This window comes from Lycorma delicatula, chromosome 1 (genome assembly GCF_047948215.1).
Source record: "Lycorma delicatula isolate Av1 chromosome 1, ASM4794821v1, whole genome shotgun sequence".
NCBI lineage: Eukaryota > Metazoa > Arthropoda > Insecta > Hemiptera > Fulgoridae > Lycorma > Lycorma delicatula.
In genome coordinates this window covers 222,934,309-222,956,740 of record NC_134455.1, presented here as the reverse complement: position 1 = coordinate 222,956,740, position 22,432 = coordinate 222,934,309, and the positions used below count along the sequence as shown (strand labels likewise).

At 32.5% G+C, this 22,432-nt stretch overlaps 1 protein-coding gene across 7 annotated transcripts in view; it reads right to left on the bottom strand.

Moving 5' to 3' along the window:
- Window positions 1–22,432, bottom strand: part of LOC142329030 (tubulin polyglutamylase TTLL13-like) — a 182,900-nt gene that overhangs the window by 110,645 nt on the left and 49,823 nt on the right. For 5 of the 7 annotated variants that reach the window (XM_075373302.1, XM_075373294.1, XM_075373286.1 and 2 more), the window contains 2 exons: window positions 18,537–18,696; window positions 1,192–1,322 (listed from right to left, as the gene is read on the bottom strand). The exons of 1 other annotated variant lie outside the window; for it this stretch is intronic. In XM_075373302.1, coding sequence (XP_075229417.1) covers window positions 1,192–1,322; window positions 18,537–18,696 — 291 coding nt within the window. The remainder of the gene's footprint in view (window positions 1–1,191; window positions 1,323–18,536; window positions 18,697–22,432) is intronic. One more of the 7 variants, XM_075373331.1, reaches the window with a different exon arrangement.

Sequence of the window (22,432 nt, the reverse complement as noted above, 5' to 3'; positions counted from 1 at the left end):
TTGCACAAAAAGTAATTTTTACAATTTTTCTCTTATCTTCTTTTACTCTACCTTATTTGTATTTACTATTGCGTATTTTTGTTTTTATATATTATTTTAATGCAGAAATAAATTATTATTTTTAATGATTATAACTATTAATATTATTATTACTGAATTACAATACCCATTTAGATGGCATATTAAAGTAGTACCACTAAGCTTCCTAAGCATCGTTTATAATGACCTTAAATCAGTCCCTTGGACATCACTATAAACGATATTTACAGTACGTTCATAATAAATTTCAAAATTTTTAAAACAGAAAACAACTTCAAAAAATTGACAAATTATAAAATGGATAAGTTTTAATATAGTTATAGAATATAATACCAACTGAAGATGCGGAATCCCATGAAAATCAGTTACTGGAAATTAATATGGTAAATACTAACTTATCTAATTACTGTGTTTTGGTGGTTTATTTCAAATATATATACACACACTTTATGATAATACTTAATGAATTATGTAAAATCCTTATGAATGTAATATGATTTATGAATACAAACAATAATTTTTAATAAAACTCTACCAGTAAAAACTAATATTAAAATAAGAGAAAATTATAAGTAATAACAAAACGAGATTTAAAAAAGTCATTGCATTAAAAACAAGTAAAGATCAATATAATAATTTAACACATCCAAAGATTCAGTAATCTTTATTAAAAAAGTACCCTGAACCTTTTTTTATTTTAAATGCAATCACTAATCTCCTTTTAAAAATAAAATACAGTATTTTTTTCATAACTGCAATCTAAACAATACAATCAACAAGGTAATGAATCCACTGTTATGTGTTAATATACCAACGCAGAATTCTATATAGGACTTCATTTCACACAAAATATCACTAATACTCCAACTAGAAAAAATTTTAGATCAATACTATAGTTAGTAAAGTTAAATTAATATAATTAAATACACTATTTTACAGAGCTGAAATACCATACATAAATGCATAACCTAGTATTACAAAAGTGCAACCATAAACTGTACTACAGCTCACAACAACAAAGCTAAAAAAAAGTTATTTCTACAAAGCATTCCAAGTTTACAACAGATCAAATAATGAGTATTTTGTAAGCGATAAGAGTACAAATCTGGGAAGGATTTACTGGAGGGGAAATCATTAATGGGTATAACTTACTCTGCTGGTAAACACCAAGTTTTAGGAAAGAAGTTATAATCTTTAGGAAACATTTTTAACATGCGGTTTAAATTTCGTGCCAACAGATCTTTTCGGCAAATCTCAGACATGCCTGGGAAATGATTCACTTTCTGAAATGTTAATAAGACCAATCTATTGTAAATTTACAGAAGAAAATTATATACAGTGTAAATTTAAATTTTCACAAAACAGTAGACAATACTCTGGTGGAGTCCATGCTTCAAAAATTAAAAAAAAGTTCAATAAATTTATTTAAATTTATCACAATGTCAAAAAAAGAACAAAGCAAAAGTTATATATATATATATCCTACAAACTTTTAGGAAGAAATAATGTGATAAAGAGAGCAACTAAATCACACAATAACCTGAAGGCACAAAAATTATTAATCCAGCATTCCTTTATTTGGCCACAACATAAAGGAGGAGTAGCTTCCTTCATCATAAATTAGTGAAATAGATGTGAGATATCTGTTGTACTGCATCCTAGGCCCATCAAGCAAGGGCGTAAAATTAATAAGAATAACACATCAACTATAAACAATGGCCAGGGGACAAAACACAAAAATTTAGCTCATATAGTTCAGCAGATTTTATCTTTATTCCAACTCCCCTACTGAAATCCAATAATAGTAAAGAAAAGATAATAACATAAAATTTTGGTTAACTTAATCTCAATGATATCAGCAACAAGCAAAAAAGGTATAGCATTCTAGAGACATCTCTATACAAGGAAAATGAGTTTTCAAATTTCTACAAATCAGCCAATGTCACAATCAGGAGTAAGTTTGATTTTCCAGAATCAATACAATAGAAACTTACAACAAAATAATACAACTTTTCTTGGTTACAATTAATGTTCCAAGATAAAAAAAATAATTCGAGAAATAATTTTAATGGTATCTATCAATTTTACAATATTCCATCAACATAGAAATGTAGTGGTAAATTAGAATAAAAGATTGATATCTTACAGTTGTTAAAACACTACTGTGACTAAGCACATGCATGCTGTAATCTAATATTAATTATTAATAAATCATTTTTTTAATATATAAATTGAATCGCCTAAACACAACAATAAACCAGAACTTTCAGTTCTTATACCATACTCAACCTTGAATCTCAGCTAAAACTTGCATAAAAAGAGTGAAAATAGTTAATCATTAATGCACTAAGGACATTTAATAAAAAAGAAAAAGGGAATATAATCTGATCAGATACAAAAGTAACCACCAGATGTACTTCTTCCTTTACTTTCTTCTATTATTAGTACAGTAATGATTAGCTACTTTATTTTTAATTCCATTCAAAATTAATTAAGAATCAAAACTGAAGATGATTTGAGGATCAAAAACATCTCTGCAACAATCAGTTCTGTTTTTACTAAATTAAGGTGATTAATTTGTTTATATTGATATTGGTAACCATTTAAATAAAATTTATAAAACTGGATTAATAATAATAATGTTAGTTTAAATCTTAGAGACTGGAAGTTTGACCTGAATAATTCTTTTACCACATTAGTTAGTAAACTTTGACCAATGTTTAAAGCAAAAATTTATGTCAAGTTCAAAACTCATCTATATATCATCCATTAAAAAAAAACATGGCAAATTTAACAATTACTAAGAATGCCTTTAAAAGGCTAATTACATACCATAGGTACATAGTCAGCAGCTAACAGCACATAAAAAATTAAAGAAAATATTAAACACTAATTTTCCTTTAATTATGATTAAAAAAAGCATCAAACTATTAAAAGGAATTAATAATATGTCCTGTATGACTCAATTAACTGTTTTTTATTTTAATTTTTTTGCATGGATCCATTAGGATATTAGTCTCATTTTTATGGTTATTCTAAAAGCCTTAAATGCAATACACTAAATTATGTTCTTGATATACTATTTACATATGGTCGGCATAGTCTTAAAAAATAGAAATTCAATATTCAGTAAAAATATTATTCTCTATTGCACATTTTCAACAATTTATAAGTACAATTTTATAGACATGAGAAGCAATCAGAAAGAATTTTATTTGTCAATCATTTGATTAATACTTACCAGCAATAAGTAAAACCATGTTCTACTTTTCTGGTGTGAATAAGTAATAATATGAAACAGAACTACTAGGAAACAGAATACTGATACCCCTTAAATCTTGTATAGCTAGCCACATAAGAGCCTTGCTTTAAGGCTGCCTCATAAGTAATTACTTTTTTGATGCTGTAAAGACTTTGTACAGTGCAATTATATAACCAAATTAGATCAACATATTTGTATCATATTTTAAATGAAACTCAGAAAAAATAAATTACTAGATGGCTTTGAGAAAAAGGTGCAGCACAAACAAATTTTAAAATGGCGTGAACAGTTTCAAGTCGAAGATGAACAAGAATTCTGAGAAGAAATGAACATCAACCTATAATCTTACACATCTCGCAATTATATTTGGTAAACATCACATCTTTATAAAATCTTAGGTAAAGGTCCTGACAGATCTGAATTGTGTTTTAATTGCGGAGGCAGAGGCCACGTTATTCCGAATTGTCAGGAGCCCAAGAAATGTCTGATGTGTAACAGCCATGAGCATAGAACTGATGCATGGCAATGCGATATTAATAAAAATGATTACAGTATTACAAGCAAATGTAAACAGGAGCACGCTATCACACAGCCTGGTACCTAGATTGGTTGTACAGAAGAACGTTGACATATTGGTTATTACAGAGCCAAATATTTATGAGGCAGCTAGGTCTGGTTGGTATGCAGACACTGAGGGTGACGTAGTGATTAAAGATGTCAGTAATAGAGTGGCAAGTAGATTAAATTTTAGAAGCAAAGGCACAGTGGCGCTAGAAACGTCCAAAACATTGATAATTGGCGTATATATATCTCCCAATGTGGCACTTAGTGAATTCACTAGCACCCTTGATACGATACAAGAGCTAATTAGTAACACGGATAAGAAGATAATCATGGTAGGAGATTTCATCAGTAGGCTGGTGGCAGCTGGCGGTCGATGTACGAATAAGAGAGGTAAATTATTAACAGACTTGATGGAGACCGTTGGCTGCCATTGCGTTAATGATGAGACGCCTACATTCGAGGCCAGGAGACATACCTCTATCCTGGACCTCACCATACTTGACAATAGATGGAGGAGTCAGCAGTGGCATTGGGAGGTGATAACACATGATATAGCTAGCGACCATTATGCCACGATAATATCATTGAACGATGTCAGTTTTAAGACGAATGAACAGCCCTCGTTGATTAGATTTTCTGCGTACCAAATAGAAGTAATTACCAATAGAGTGGCTACAAGACTAGAGGCGGCTGAACATATTATGAGAGATACTTTGACCAATATTGTTATGCAAGAGATGGATAGAGAATCGCGCAATGGCCTCAGGAAACACACGGTCTATTGGTGGACAGGTGAGATAGCGCTCCTTAGACAGACGCTACAAACCAGGAGACGTGTAATGCAAAGGCTCAGACCCGCGGGTGACTTGAGATATCAGGAGGCAGTTAGCAACTATAAAGAGGCTAGAAGAGCTCTTAATAAAGCTATAAAGAAAGAGAAGAGAATACACTGGTCGAGGTTGTGTGCTGAACTAGACAGTGACCCATGGGGCATGGCTTTTAAAATAGTTACAAAGAGGTTCGGCAGAAGGCTTCCGACAATCTCCAAGGATTGGGCTGAAACACAAGTATCTAGTCTTTTCCCACATATAACTGTTGAGGAGCGCAACCCCACGGAATGCGATAGCAGAAGATTTGCCTTATGCGAGTTGCAATGTACTGGCAAGATGCTTGCGACTAAGAAAAGCCCTGGACCGGACCAAATACCAGCTGCATTAATTAAGAATCTCATCAAGAAAGCACCTTGGGAGATACTAGAGGTGGCCAGCCACGGCCTGATTCACAAGACTTTCCCGGAGTGTTGGAAGGAGGCAAGAGTTGTGTTTTTGCCTAAAGGCACAAATGATACAGGACAATTGACATATAGACCGTTGAGCCTCTTCAACACGATGGGAAAAGAGGTCGAAAAAATGTTGGCTGGCCGCATAGTGCAGGAGGTGGAAGATGGTGCGAAAATAAGTACTAATCAGTTTGGTTTTTGGAAAGGCAGGTCAACAGTTCAGGCAATTAGTAAGGTGATTAGTTGAGCTAACAAAACTAGAAGAGGTACTTGGCGGACAAGAAACATTCCTTTGCTTGTCTCTTTAGACGTGAAGAATGCTTTCGGGTCGATTCCATGGAAACATATTAATGCGGCCATGGTTGAAAAGGGATTTAGCCCGTACTTGAGAAGGCAAGTAGAGGAATACCTCAAAAATCGCAGCTGTATAGTCAAGGCGCAAGAGCAAGAGATATCCTTTAGTATGAGCGCCGGAGTACCACAGGGCTCAGTCCTTGGACCACTTTTATGGGTCATTGCCTTTGATGGTGTGCTTCGGCTAACATTTCCTGAGGGTGTACAAATTATAGTATACGCAGATGATCTGGCAATTCTTGTGCAGGCCAGAACGATCGATGAAGTTAAAAACAAGGCAAACGCTGCGTTAGAGACAGTCGGTAGATGGCTCATTGACAGGGGATTGCAGCTTTCAATTGAAAAATTTAAATACATTAAATTCACTGGAAAACGTGTATTGCAGCCAGTAGATATATGAATTGGAGACTATAATATTGAGGAAGTAACAGTATTAAAATATCTTGGAGTCATCTTACAGAAAAACTGCAGATTTACTGAGCAGGTACTAAGTGTCTGTCAGAGTGCGGAGAAACTGACTAAATGCCTAAATATAATTTTGTCAAAGCAGAGCGCTCCTCGGGCTTCAAAAAGAAGAGTTTTAGCGACAACCGTAGTGTCAACAATGATGTATGCCGTGCCGGCATGGAGTTGTGCTCTCACTATTAGCAGGTAAACAGACAGGTTGAAGAGAGCATACAGGGGTATACTACTGGGAGTAGTATCTGCCTATAGAACTGTTTCTTACGAGGACCTCTGTGTGCTCTCGGAAATGTTACCGATTGACCTTATCGCCAGATATAGAACTGACAGGTTTTTAGGGAGAGCAGAAAATGAAGTCAGGGAAAACATACATAGAATCTGGCAGGAGAGATGGGCGGAGGCTGGAGTGGCTGGATGGACAAGAACTTTAATTCCAGAATTAACAGGATGGATTAACAGGCGGCATGGAGAGACTGACTATTGGATCACCCAGTTCCTGACGGGACATGGGTGTTTCAATGGTTATCTCCATAAGGTGGGAAGAAGGAATGAACCCACGTGCATACTTCGAACAGGACGATGATCTGAGCATATGTTTTTAGTATGTAATAAATGGATAAGGCTAAGACACGGCGTGGGTATTCATGGAAAAACACCGAAGGAGACCATGGATTTCATGCTCAGCAGTAAGGAGAACTGGAGGAAGGTCGCTGATTATATAAAGACAGTACTAAAACAGAAGAATGAAGATGAAAAAAGTATGGGTTTCTAGTATGTTAGGTTGGGTGGACAGCCTCAGCGGTGAGAGCCAGCATGCTTAGGTGTGCTGGTTTCAATGATCCGCTGAGGACTCCTTGGGGTGTGCTGTAGGGACAAGAGCATATTATAAAAGATCCGGGGGTCACATCACAACTTGCAGGTATGATATGGTTCCATAGAGGACATAATAGAGAGAAAAAAAAATCTCAAAAGAGCCACCTGTAGGACTGACCTGCCATGCCGGTATATAGCCAGTAGGTGGGGAGGGCCTATTAGAGTAACGGACACTCCCCTGGGTGGCGTAATACCATCAAGTCGGTCCGGTCCAGGGGAGTAGAGATACAAAAAAAAAAGTTTAGTAAAGATACCAACAATTCATTACTATTTCAAAATGACTGATGATGTTTGTGATATTTTTATAGATAATTTTCAGATGTTGCCATTTTCTGGGAAAATATTAAGAAAATTACCCTAAAAAAAATCTGTAATTTGCATTCTCTCTAATACCAAAATGAGCATCACAGAGAATTTACTATGATTTTCATGTCAATTTCATTGCAATAAATAATTTTCTTTGAATTGTCATAAACTAAAATAAAAGTTTGGTCAAAGTTGTAACCTAGAGCTCAGAAATAATACAGCTATCTTCATAAATGAAGCAAGAACACAAGAGCTGACGACAGTACATCAAATTTATTTCTACTGTGATGAAATTAAGGTTTTAGCAAGGAACATGAAAAGATAAAATCTAGAGCTGCAGGGCAATGAGAATTGGCTCAAATAATTACAATCCACCATAGCTTGTGATCTAAAATTCCAACAACCTTTAGCACAAATCATATGATCGTTAATCCTACCTCTTTCAACTTAACTCTCCTTGATTTTTTCTCCTAATTCTAAAATGAAACCTAAGCAAAGATTCCTGTTATAAGCAATATAATTAATAAATTAACTTCATGGCCTTATATATTTAAGAGGTATGTTATTGTGATAACAAAAATCCTAGGACAACTTTATTACTAAATAAAGAGATTAATGTCGAGAAGGTAAAGGATTATTAAAATTATGGTGTGTTAAAAATTTTGTAAGCCATTAGCTTAATAACTTTCTGATTGCACCTCGCATACCTCCCTCATAAAAATATTATACAAAAACTTTAATCAATTTTAACAGTAAAACACCTAAAGCAAAAAAAATCATAACAAATAATAGTGATAAAATGTATAAAAAATAACAAAACTGATGATTATAAAAAATGATTTTAAAATCAATAATTTAAACAGATTTTAAGTAGAATTAAAATTTCATCACTTTTTTTTATCAATAACAATAACTAATAAAAACAAAACACCATTTTCACAAACCAATAATTTATCAGAGCTTCAATTCAGTCTGCAAATAACTAAATCACCTTAATTAATTTCTGATAAAATCACAAGGACTATATAATCACAGTTTTGTTACTTCCTTAAATTATATTCAGCAATACTTAATACAATAGATGATAATAGAAAACATTTTTATAACACACAAAATCCCCAACTTCTATCTTTATAAAAAAATCAGCACATAAATTACAAAATAAATCAGCAACACTTTAAGAGTGATCAGGATACATGCTCAAGCATCAGTTACCAAGTTAGAGCAAATCGTTTTCAGTTCAATAATTCAATGTTCAGATAAAACCTGAATAAAGACAAGCTTTTAAGTCACAAACATATGAACTAAAGTGGCTGATCCTGTGTATTGTGAGGGTTTGCTTTAGTACTGAAAGCAATTTATAAACTTTGAACAAAGCAATAATCTTTATAAGCAGACTTTGCAGAACTGAAAAGTAACATAATTTATGTCTTTAAAAGACAAATGTGTAAAAGAATCACACATCCAAAAATGGTTTGCTTTCTGAATAAACACTTTAGTTCAATAGGAAAATATCTTTCAAAATTACTTAAACACCAAATGGTTTTTTACATTGTCAATGATATAAATATTCTTTTCTGTCAAGAAAGATTATTCTGACAAAGTAAAATTCAGTCGCTGAATAATTTTTTATAATTACCCCTTCTTTCCACAGCAAGTATAAAGTAATTTACTATCAAGATATATGCTACATATTGTTTAAGTAGCAAATATTAAATAAAGGTAGCATTCTGTAAATTATATTTACCAAAAAAAGAATAATCTATTGCTATTTAAAAGATATTACATTACCTACACATAATATATTCAGAACTATAGAAAGTAAATAAAAAACTACACTGATTATACAAAAAAGTCAATAGATTAATTCTCAGAATCATTAAGTTAATACAAATACCTCATTTTAGAGATTTTTTAATACTTTACGGTAATGGTTATAACAGAAACTTCCTTTTACATAAGTTTAAAACAATCTTCTGTATATGTTGATTATAAAAAAATTAATAAACTAACAAATTTATTTAATCCTTAATATATAAATACAATATTAATCCATTCATATATATATAAGTAATACAAACTTTACTTAAAAATATTATCTTTATTAATCTCTTGGGTTAATCAATCAACTACACAAACTTAAAAAATAAATTCACTACATTTCACTTAGAATTCTCTAAGCTTCCTCAAGTGACAATACACATGCATACTGTAAGTATGTAACAGAATTTTATATAATGTGTGTATGACTGTATTGTCACCTGAGGAAGCTTAGAGAATTCTAAGCGAAATGTAGTGAATTTAATTTATAAATTTGTAGATTGATTGGTTAACCCAAAAGATTAATAAAGATAATATTTTTAAGTAAAATATGTCTTGTTAATATATTTAATTGTATCCAATCATGAGGAAAATAAATTACATTTAAGTTAATATTCATATATATAAGTATATACACACAGTTGTATCACAAAATTCTCCCAGGACTTCTACTCACGAAAATGATGGAAAATTTCACATTAACATAAATACATTAAACACTAATAAAGTATTGCACATTGTTGATCAGCTGTTGTTATTTTATTGCCAACTTTGAAATAATAATTTTTTTGTACAGAGTGAGCAACATAAAACCGAATCCATAATGAAACCGCTATCCAACACTATTTATGAAAGACTCTCACACAACGAATGGGTATATATATTACTACAGATTGTTGCTGTCAGGTGATTATGTGTCAGTGCAGTATATGTTCTGTTTCAGTGCAGTATATGTTCTGTTTCAGTGCAGTATATGTTCTGTTTCAGTGCAGTATTGTGAGTGCAGTTGTGTTTGTGTAAAATGCCATATCCAGGAGAGGATAGCTATAGTTGAGGCCGATATTCGTTCTGGATCATTTGAAGAAACATGTCAAGTATAGAAAAATCTCCATATGCCTGTATTCTAGCAAAGAGCAGCAAACACGATTTAGTTAAAAAAATGGCGTATGACAGATTCGGTTTCAAATGCAAAACAAAGTAGGCAACCTTCCATTAGGACTCCACAGACCATTGCTGATATTAAAAGGAGAATTACTGCCAAAAAAATCCTTAGTCCAAAAAAATCACTACACAAGTTATCCCAACAATTTGGTGTTAAATACATGTCTTGTCGTAAAATTCTTCATGAAATAAAATTGAAACCATACCATGTTACAACTATATAAAAACTGAAGGAGTGCAGACAAACCAAAACAACTTTATAGCAAATGGTGTCTTGAAAACATTGTTGGTGGATAGATAGGCCTGATGTCATATTTCATGTCAGATGAGGCATGGTCTCATTAATCCAGCCATGTTAATTCACAGGACACCAGATATTGGATGGTATCCTCTGAAGTATTATCTGAACAGTAATTACCGGAGGCTAAACAGGAAAAAGAAAGGTATTGGATGGTGAGGAATCCTAATGAGATATTCGAGCATCCACTTCACAATGAGAAAATTGGTGTCTGGGTGCCGTTTCCAGTAATCATATAGTGGGACCAATATTTTTTGACTGGGCTGTTAACAAACAAGTTTACCTCACAATTTTCAAAGAATTCTATGCGCAGTTTACTGATAATGAAAAAGAATACAGCTTCTTCCTACAAGATGGAGCAATGTGTCACATGTCAAACAATTCACTGAATCACATTCATGCAGCTTTCACAAATGAACAAGCTGTCAGCACAGGATGGTGGTCTCCACATTCCCCAGAGTTTTGTACTTACAATTTCTTTCCTTAAAGGATACTTAAAGGAAAGAGTTTATGCACCTAATCCCCACAATATTGATGAACTGCAGGTAAAACAATATAACCTACCATGCAGCAATTACATTATGAATTCAGTTTTATGTTGCTCACTCTGTATTTCCATCAATAATAAAAATAATATTATCTAAGTAAATTTTATTTATTTATTTTTATTTTACAATTGTGTAATTTCCCATTTTTCTTTAATTTTTTAAAAGTAATTTTTAACACTAAATTGTTAACTGTTTTTAATTTACAAAATTTTCACATCACCAAAAAAGAATTTGGTATTTGTTAACATTAAATAGTACTCTTCTGATAAATGTAGTAATGTACTGTTTCTAAATAAATTTCGAATTTTTCTAACTTTTCATAGATTTATTCAACTTATTTTTAAAGTTAAAGTAACAGGTTTTTACTCCAATTTCTTGGTTTTCATCTCAGATATCTCAAAAACTACTGCATATATGGTTCTGGGACCTACTTTATTCAATTTTTCAAATTAATAATCATAAGAAATCACCAATTATGTCCTTAATTAACATCCTAAAAATGTCAGTACCACCTCATTTCACCAGGATAGCTGAATCCAAGCAAAAACTTTCACCACTTGTAACTCGCAAATGTAGTAGCATTTTAGGGCATATATTAATATGATCATTTTCAATTTTTTTTCATGAGCAGAATAGATTATGAAAGACTCAGGAGAACTTTGTGACACATTCTGAATATACACCAGGTAGCTGAATAATAACTTACACCCATTCTTAACTTTTCCTATAATTGAGTATCAATTATAACTGTAATATTATGTATGTTGTCCAGTAACAAGTGTAACTGGATGCAGCTTGCAGCAACCTCAACATTTTTAAATGGGACTTATGGTCATGTCTCATATTAGTCCCCTGTTTGGCTCTCTGGGTCACCAAAGCCAAACCCTTAGGCCTGTTTGGCCTAAGAAAGGGGTCACCAGAAAATTAAAAAATAATATTCTACAAGTCGGAGCATGGAATGTTAGGAGTCTAAAAAAGGTTGGTAGGTTAGAAAATTTAAAGAGGGAAATGGATAGTTTAAATGCAGATGTAGTAGGAATGAGCGAGGTTTGGTGGGAAGAGGAAAATGACTTTTGGCCAGGTGATTTTAGATTAATTAGCTCAGCGTCAAATAAAGGGCACACAGAAGTCAGTTTCATAATGAAGAAGAAGATAGGTAAGAGAGTACAATATTTCAGAAAGCTTAGCCATAGAATCATTGTAGTAAGGATAAAATCAAGAAGAAGCAATTAAACACATAAAAAGGAATGAAAATTTAATAATAGCTGGAGATGGTATGCAAGCATCGAAAAAGGCAAGGAAGGAAATATTGTGGGTGAATTATGGGCTGGGCAAAAGGAATGAAAGAAGGGGCCGACTTACTGAGTTTTGCACAAAATATAATTTAGTAATTGCCAACACCCAGTTTAAAAATCATAATAGAAGAATATACACACGGAAAAAGCCAAGTGATAGTGCAAGGTATCAGATAGATTATATCATGGTTAAACAAAAATTTAGAAATCAACTTTAGCTTATCCTGAAGCAAACACTGATAGCGACTATAATTTAGTGATAATGAAATATAGATTGGGGTTTAAAAACCTGAAGAAATGGTGCCACATGAATCGGTGAAATTCAGAGACGCTTCAGGAAGAAGAAGTAAAGAAGATATTTTAGGAGAACATAGCAAGAGGTCTGAATAATAACAATAAGGTAGAAAATATAAAAGAAGAATGGGAGAATGTTAAAAAGGAAAGCAGAAACGAACCTGGGCAGAACAAAGAGCACTGTTAGAAAACCTAGGATATCAGAGGAGGATACATTGCAGATGATGGATAAGCATAGAAAGTATAAGAATGCTAGTGATGAAGAAAGTAAAAGAAACTAAGGACAGTTAAGAAATATTATTAAAAGGAGTTGCGAATTAGTGAAAAAACAGTGGATTAAAGAAAAATGTTCAGAAGTGGAAAGAGAAATGATCATTGATAAAACAGATGGAATATATAGGAAAGTTAATAGAATTTTTTGGTACATAAGTTAAAATCTAATTAAATAAAGATGGTACACTGATCTATAATACAAAAAAAAAGGTTGAAATATATTGAAGAGTTATACACAGGAAATGAATTAAGAGACTTGAGTTATAGAGGAAGAAGAGGATGACAAGGGAGATACAATACTGAGATCTTAATTTAAGAGAGCATTAAAAGATATGAATGATAGAAAGGTTCCTGGGATAGACAGATTACCTGCAGAATTACTGCGCAGTAGAGGTGAGGAGGTGATAGATAGATTATACAAACTGGTGTGTAATATTTATGAAAAAGAGGAAGTTCCATCAAACTTCAAAAAGAGTGTTATTGTCATGATACCAAAGAAAGCAGGAGCAGATAAATGTGAATACAGAACAATTAGCAACAGTAATAAGTACTTATGCATCAAAAATTTTAACTAGAATTCTGTACAGAAGAACTGAGAGGAGAGAGAGGAAGAAATGTTAGGAGAATTTGGTTTCAGAAAAGGTATATGGACAAGGGAAGCAATTTTACCACTCAGATTAATAGTAGAAGGAAGATTCAAAAAAAAAACCAACATACATGGCATTTATAGATTTAGAAAAGGCATTTGATAACAGACTGAAATAAAATGCTCAGAATTTTTAAAAATTTTGGGTTCAAGTATAGAGATAAAAGAACAGTTGCTAACATTTACAGAAACCAAACTGCAACAGTAATAATCAAACAGCATAAGAAAGAAGCCGTAATAAAAAAGGGAGTCAGACAAGAATGTACCCTATTCCCGTTACTTTTTAATCATTACGTAAAACTAATAATGATGTTAAAGAACAGTTTAGGCTGGAGTAACAGTGCAAGTTGAAAAGATAAAGATGCTAAAATTTGCTGATTGTATAGTAATTCTAGTTTAAAAAAGATTTAGAAGAAACAATGAATGCCATGGATGAAGTCCTATGCAAGAATACCACATAAAATAAACAAGAACAAAATGAAAGTAATGAAATGTAGTAGAAATAAAGTACATCGACCACTGAATGTAAAAATATGATGAGAAAAGACCATGGAGATAGAAGAACTTTTTTTATTTGGGAAGTAGTATTGCCATTACTGAAGATGGACAAAGCAGGAGCAATATAAAATACCAAATAGCTCAGGCGAAATGAGCTTTCAGTCAGAAATATAATTTCCTTACATCAAAAATTAATTTGAATATAAGGAAAGCATTTTTGAAGGTATATGTTTGGAGCATAGCTTTATATGGAAGTGAGATGTGGAAAATCGGAGTACCTGATAAGAAAAGATTAGAACCTTTTGTAACAGGGAATCAAAGAAACCACATTTGTTCTGCTGTAATTTGTGTAATAGGAGAATATTAAAAATTAGATGGGTGGACAAAGTGACAAATGAAGAAGTATTGCAACAAATTGATGAAGAAAGAAGCATTTGGAAAAATATAGCTAAAAGAAAAGAGACTTATAGGCCACATCTTAAAGCAAATGGAATTTGCCTGAAGATGGAATAGTCGCTTTGATATTGGAGGGACAGGTTGATGGGAAAGACTGTGCAGGCAGATAACATTTGGAATCTGTAGAACAAATTGTTGGGGATGCAGAATGTAGGAGGTATACTGAAATAAAATAACTGGCACTAGATAGGGAATCTTGGAGAACTGCATCAAACCAGTCAAATGACTGAAGACAAAAAAATATGGTCATGTGATACCTTACTTTAAAAGTCTTTAGGTCATTATGCAACAGGCAAAACCGTATCAAAAAAATTAAATTATGTTATTTTAAAAAAATGGTGACCAGAAATATCACCATGCTAATTAAAAATTGAAAATATGAATTAAAATTTTTCAAATACTTCTTTTAATTAAACTTACAGTCTTGAATTTAAAAACAATTAAATAATAATCACTCTCTTTTTAACATTAAAACATTATTTCATTAGAAACTTTTAAAAATGTAATTTTTATTTTAAAAGTTGGTAATGTTAACAGTATCAATTAAACAAAGCTAAGTAAAATTTTTCAAAACTTACATCATTCAATGCTGATTTTTTGTTAAGTAGCTAACTGATGATGACATGTAAAACTGCATTAGTGTTATTTTTTTATGAAGTTTTGCGTGTTTTTTTTTTTTTTTAGTAAGCTTGAAAAATGTTTAATTACAAAGGACGAAAAATAAAAAAAGGTAAAAAAGATTAAAGGAATCAAAATGTTAAAAAGCTTAATTTAGATTAAAAAAGTTTAACTGACTTAGAAACCTGGTTTTATTTTGTAATTTATTTAAAAGTCATAATCTATGGGAAAAAACTCTTATGGGTAAAAATCAATGTTTGTTTTTTAATTCAAGAAAGATTAGAAATAATATTTTTATTAAGAGAAATAAAATGCACACAGAAGAACAGCTAGCGCATTTAATGCACACTCCTCAACATATAATTTCCAGGATTGCAGTAACAAATATAATAAAAAAATTTCAATGCACTGGTAGTGTTTTAGATGATAAAACAACTGGCCAACCCAGTACACATGAAGTTATTGAAGAAGTAATATTAGTAGAAATTTCTGTTAATAATCAACAATCAACAAAAGTGATTGCACAAAATAATAATTTGCCAAAGTGGTCAATGCAAAAAGTATTAATAAAACATATTACCATCCATACAAGATTCAATTAGTACAAGAATTTATTGAAGATGATTTGATATGAGGGTTGAATTCAGTTAAATTTTGAATACAGATTAACAGCAAGTACTATGTCTTGCTTCAACATACTGTTCACTGGCGAAGGCTCATTTACATTAAATGGGGCTGATAAAAGAAATAATAAAAGGTACTGGTCTCAAGAAAACCTTCACTGATATCATGACAGTCATATTCAGCATCCAGAGCAGTTAAATGTACAAGCTGGAATAATAGAAGACACATTTCTTGGACCATTTGACATTAATGGTAACTTAGATGGTGATATGTACAATGTTTTGCTGAATGAGCAGATAATTCCAGCTTTCCACAGTTTGACTGAGGTATTTCATAGACCAAATGGACAATCTTTATTCATGAGAAGATGTGTTTTTCTAGTTAGGTGGTGCTCCTCCGCACTACGCTCGCAATGTGAGAAATGCATTGAACCAGCAGTTTCCAAATTGTTGGATAGGTCAAAGTGGTAGTACTGAATGGCCAACCAGGTTACCTGACCTGTATCCCCTTGATTTATTCCTATGGCAGCATTTAAAATCAACTGTTTATAGATCACAGCCAATTTCTCTTGAAGAATAAAAGTAATGCATTGAGATAGAATAAGATTTTGAAATAATTAAGATTTCACCAGAAACCTTTTACAATGTGAGAGAATCTTTCAAGCAGTATCTGCATTACTTCATGGAGCAACAGGGGGACAGTTTGAACATTTAATAGGAGGTGGGAAGCAATAACATTTTCTAACTGAAATAATTTTATTAGGCGGTATTTCTAATTCATGATTATAGGATTCTTTTTAAATAAAAGAGAATTAATTAAACTGCAAATTGTTATTTCTTTAAGTTAAATAAAATTCTTCAAGACTGTAAGTTTAAAGATATTTGAAACATTTTAATAATTAATTTTTTCAATTTTTAATTAACATAATGACACTTGTGGTCACCATTTTGGTTTATTATACTAAAAACAGCCATTTTAATCTTAAGAAATTCATAACATTTTTCTGTTAACTTTTGTTTCTAATAATAAAAGTCGATTTTTTTTCAGAGACATTATTACATCAATTTACTCAGAATAAAATTCTTTACAACTTTTGATAATAAAATGTGTGCACTTATTAGTCATTTAACAAAGTTATTGTACTTCAAACTTCAAAGACCTGTTTTTCATCACCAAATCTTTCTGTTTTATGTTGGATATTATGAAAACTATAAATGATACATTCTGGAACCTGTTTTATTTAATTTTTCAAGTCAAAACACATAAACCATCAAGTTATCCCTTATCTTAAAAATTTCAGTTGACCTTACTTCACCAGAGTAACTAAAATCCAGGTGAAATTTTTTGACAGCCATAATTCAATTAAAAGCACTTTCAGACATATGTTTGTACGAACTTTTCGCCTCATTTCAAGCTCTAGAATCCGTTCCTAAATTAAGGATTATTCTTTCCTTCTGAATCATTCTGTATACAAGGATTATTATATATTATAAGGATACATGTATGTATGTGTATATATATATATATATATATATATATATATATATATATATATATATATGTATGCATATCTTTACATATTTATTGAAATAAATAGTTGTACATTTAAGAAAATCCTAAAGAAGCTTCCATTCAATTACACACAACACAAAAGCATTATTCTATCTTTTATCTAACATTTTTGTTTATTTTGATATCCTGAATCAGCTCATTAACTCTGGCCAAAAATTTGTAAGATACCTGTAATATAAATTGATACACATTTTTAATGATTAACCTTTTTTTAAATAATGTTCTATAACATAAAAGTAATAACTTTATATAACACATGATTTAATAGATAATAACATAAAATTAATATTGATTTTTAATGAATATCAATCCTGGTTCCGATATTTAATTTTGAGCCCAAAATATATCTTTAGCTACCTGACTTCAGCCTTTGGTATTACGCTGTGGTACAATAAAATAATAATGTTCCATAAATAATAATTAAATAAATTAGTACATACTATTAATTTAAACTATTTAAGAAATGTTCAGTCCAATCTCTAATACTATACTTTAGAAACCTACTTTACAGGAGTAAGAGTTAATTTCATTTCTCTTTCACAATCTCAGAACTAATATTCAAACTTTGAGATGACTTTCAGGAAATTCATATTTCAATAAATATCTTGGAGTATGAAGGGATTATTATAAAACATAATTAAGCAGAGGCTCTACAGCAGTTTATATAATTAACTGAAAAGAACTTTTAAATGTATATTCAGAAAAACATAATTTCAATAAACTGGTGCCACACTAAAAAGTTTGTTTATTTCTTCTTTCTAAATCAATGTAATGCAATTTTAACAGAAATACAGAGATCAGAAGTAGAAAGAAGACTGATTATAGCTTATGAGAACACTGACATGCTGAGACATTCATTGAAAACATGCAAGCAAATATAAAATAATGCACATTGTTGGTAAAACTTAAAATACATGCATGTTCTTGCATTTAGAGATCTTGTATTTTGTTAAATATAAAGAGTTTTTAAATATTGAATAAGACCACTATTGTTACATTTTATAAACCATAAAAAATTTATTGGTAGGTAAGTGCGTTGACTGATAACATTAAATCTGTCACAATTAAAGCCATGTATAATTCAGTATAAACATTTTACTATGTTGATCGGTCACTTGATTAATCTTATTAAAGCAGAAAACTAGAACTCTTAATTTTCAATATTTAAGTTAATTCTCACTGTATGTATGAGTACAAGTATAAATTTTATTACATAGAAGCAATATTACACACAGTTTGGCATGGTTAGTTTAGCACAGCACAAAATTTTGTTAAAATATCAAATTCATTCACCTGAAATCGTTTCATTTCCTTTGCTCGCTCCACAGATACTGATAAATCAGTCCAATAAACATTCCACTGTTCACCTTCACCCACCTCCCGCATACCAAATTCTTTAGAAACTTTTCGTATCACTCCATACTTACAGTTATTTAAACATATTGTGCTTATTCTGAAAGAAATTCAATCCTTCAGTATTCAAAATTAAATTTAGAATACATTGTTAAAAAGGCATTTAAATCGACTCAAATTGAAGAGAAACACATATGCAATAAATTACTCAAAGAAATAAAAACAATAAATTTTAAATAAAAAAAATTAATAAAATATATACATATTTATATTGTTAATAGTAATTACAAAATATTACTTTTATGAAAAATACAGTGATTCAAAGAAACGGGAAATTAAAAAAATTAAATAACGTTAATGAAAAATTTTTTTTAGAAAATGAATTTTATTTCATGTAATTATACAAATGTTGCCATTTTAGGATACATAAATTTTAGTTTATTTTTTAAAGATGACATCTTCCAGGTAGCCTCCTCTTCTACGTAAACACTCACGAAGTCTCTTCGTTAAGTTGTTCATGGTTTGACGTAACATCTCAACTGGAATTTCCGCAGTTGCTTCTTGGATCTTTGCCTTCAATTCTTCTGTTGTAGCAGGTCTACTGTGGAACACTTTGCTTTTAAAGTGACCCCACAAAAAGTAATCGCAAGCTAAGAGATCAGGTGATCTGGGAGGCCATCTAATGTCACAATTTCGTGAAATGACACGTTGTCCAAACAATCAGCGTACAGCTGCCATCGATATTCGTGCAGTATGTGACGTTGCTCCGTCTTGTTGAAACCAGGCTGTGTTAAGAATTGGTGGAAATCTCTTTTGTTGTTCCACAACAAAGGTTTCAAGCATGGCTACGTAACGAGCCGACGTCACTGTAATCGCAAGACTGTTGTCATCCTCAAAAAAATAAAGGCCTATAATACCGTAAGATGACATAGCACACCACACGGTCACTTTATGGCTGTGCAACGGACGCTGGTGTAGCTGCGTAGGATTTTCTTGTGCCCAGTATCTGAAATTTTGCTTGTTAACAAATCCACTGAGATGGAAATGCGCTTCATCTGACATCCACAGTTTGTGAACAAACTCTTCGTTATCATTTATCTTCTGAAGCATTACATTACAGAATTGTGCTCGCACAACTGCATCATTCGGTTTCAGTTCCCGGACGATCTGCAACTTGTATGGATGGTATTGCAAGTCCTTCACAAACATTCTTCGAACACTTAAACTATGCAATTGTAAAGATGCTGAGAGACAACGTATTGACTGATGTGGACTTTGTGTGACAGCATCTTGTAAAGCTTGAACATTCTGTGGTGTACGAACGGTTCGCTCACGGCCTGGAGGTTTCTTTTTCATTGCCGAACCAGTTTACTCAAAATTAGATATCCATGTTTTAATTGCATGTGCTGATGGAACATGGTCGTGCCGTCCCAGATTAAAATGACGGCAAAATTCTTTACGCGCTCCCTCCACACTGTCATTGTTTTTGTAAAACGCTTTGATAGCAAATGCACATTGCACACCACTCCAAGGATCCATGACAACTAAATGGCAGGTTAGGTTAGAGAGGATGGTGCCACTTATCAAGTGGTACCAATCGCTCACAGCTACCAACACAACTTTCAAAATTTCCCGTTTCTTTGAATCACCCTGTAGCTTATTAATGAATATTCCATAATAAAAAAAAATAAATAAATCCTACTCATTAAAAAAATAATAATAAATAGAAAATAACTAGTTAAAAACCAGATACAGAAGTTTGATCAAATTTTAGTAGGGTTAATACAAGGGGTAGAGTATGGAAGAAACAGCTGCTTCAATCCTATCAAATGAGGTAGATCAGTAGATAGTGGAGACACACACACACGCACGATCCTTTATAAAGCCACAAAGAAAAAAAATCACATGGGGTCAGATCAAGCGACCCTATAAGCCACCACAAGGAAGTTCTGTCATCGGGTCTATGCCGACTGATTCAAGACTTGGGGAAAACATTATTCAACTGACCCTGATGGAGTTATGTCAGTGAGGAAAACATTATTCAACTGACCCTGATGGAGTTATGTCAGTGAGGAGGCACACTTGTTGCTAAATAAAATTCTCTGATCCATTTTGCAGTTGATGAAAGAACCAAATATACTGCATATCCAAATAAGTAACTCCTATTACACTTGCTTCAGTGAAAAAGAACAGTAGGAAAAATCTCTGTCAGGATATTTCCCAGAAAACATATAACTTTGGGAATCCCTTTTGCATTCGAAAAGTTCATAGTGATTTTCTCAGTCCCAGATACAGTAATTATGTGTGTTAACCTTTCCATTAAGATGAAATCTTGACTCATGACTGAACAAAATATAATCAAAAAAATTGTGATCTTCAAGCTGGAACATTTCAGTTGTGAAGAAGACAAGCACAATGAGGTCTATAGGCTTCAAAGCCTAAGTGGTATAGATGCCTATGTAAGCACTTCCTTAAAACATTTCATACTAGCTTTCCTAACAGATTTTTTTAAGCAGGAAAGACTCCCTGACACATTCAACATTTTTTTCAGACACCCTGAACGCATAGTCTAATTGAAGTTAGATACAGGAAGAATGTTTGTGTTAAATCGTCGGTGTTATAGGAAGGCACAGGGAGGATGAAGACCGGCAGCTCTGGTCCACTATGAATGCACCTTAATGCTCTTAATATCTCCAGTTGTGAACCATGTTCACCATTAGATGAATCATAATAAACTTGAAATATACTCCTTTGAGTCAATTGAACATCCTGTTCCAGCAGTGATGTAACTTCTCACCTCACCACCACGGGTTTAATGCTGCTGCTTTGTTTAGGATCTATCTCCATCTGTTTCACAGCCAGGTCAATGAAATTACACGTGTCCATGGTCGAACAGTCCACATTATTGTCAAATAGTCGGATGACTTGATCACTTGTTTTTTCCTGCCAATGTCTCAGTATGATATCCATTAATTCTTCATCAGTCAATTCGCATGCTAGTATACCACCAATTTCTGTTTCTTCCCAGGTTTTGGTCTGTGATGCTTGCGTGACTGCGACCAACGGGGGCGACATCTTCGTCAGCGCTTTTATTCCCTTGAATATTCTTGCCAATTTCTTCTCATGCTACGGGATGTAACTAGCTAGTCTACTGGCCAAATGCTACTTTAGGGTAAGCATTGCCAGCCCCAAATGGAGGCGAAATCCTTCAGACTCCCCTCGACTGTCTGTTCACCTGAGGACACTTTCTTGTGTTTCTTGCCCTCTACATCAGTCATCCTCCTTCCAGACTCTTCCAACAGTGTCTTATAATTCTGCTTAGAAGTCCCAGCAATAGCGAGGGATCCTCGTCTTTGCATCTTTGTATACTCTACTACAGATCAAGTACTACGATTTTTTGCCTCTAGATGCCGCCAGCAAAACTGAAAAATGTTTTGGTCAACACCAATGAACTCTACTTCAAAATCCACTTAATTTGATGCCCCACTCAATGGGGTACGGGGCTAAAAAAAAGGGGGATGGGTTTTTTTTTGGGAGTGCAGGTAAAATGTATGATTATAAAAATACAATAAAAAAATTATGGGTGTAAGGGGGTCCGGGATATTTATCCCCCAAAAATGAAATCAAAAATTTGGAGGGGTCAGTGGGTAGGAAAGACCTCAGTTCTCAGTTAGAACCGAGGGGGTTTGTGTCTGGGATGTAAGGATGAGGAGTTGTAGGATGAAAAGGAAATCCCCTTATAATAGCGATATTTGATTTAGAAATTTTGCTCACCAGTGAATAGCAGAAAAAGTTTCTAAGTCCTTGTTTACGTGTAAAACTAACTTGTGCTGTCT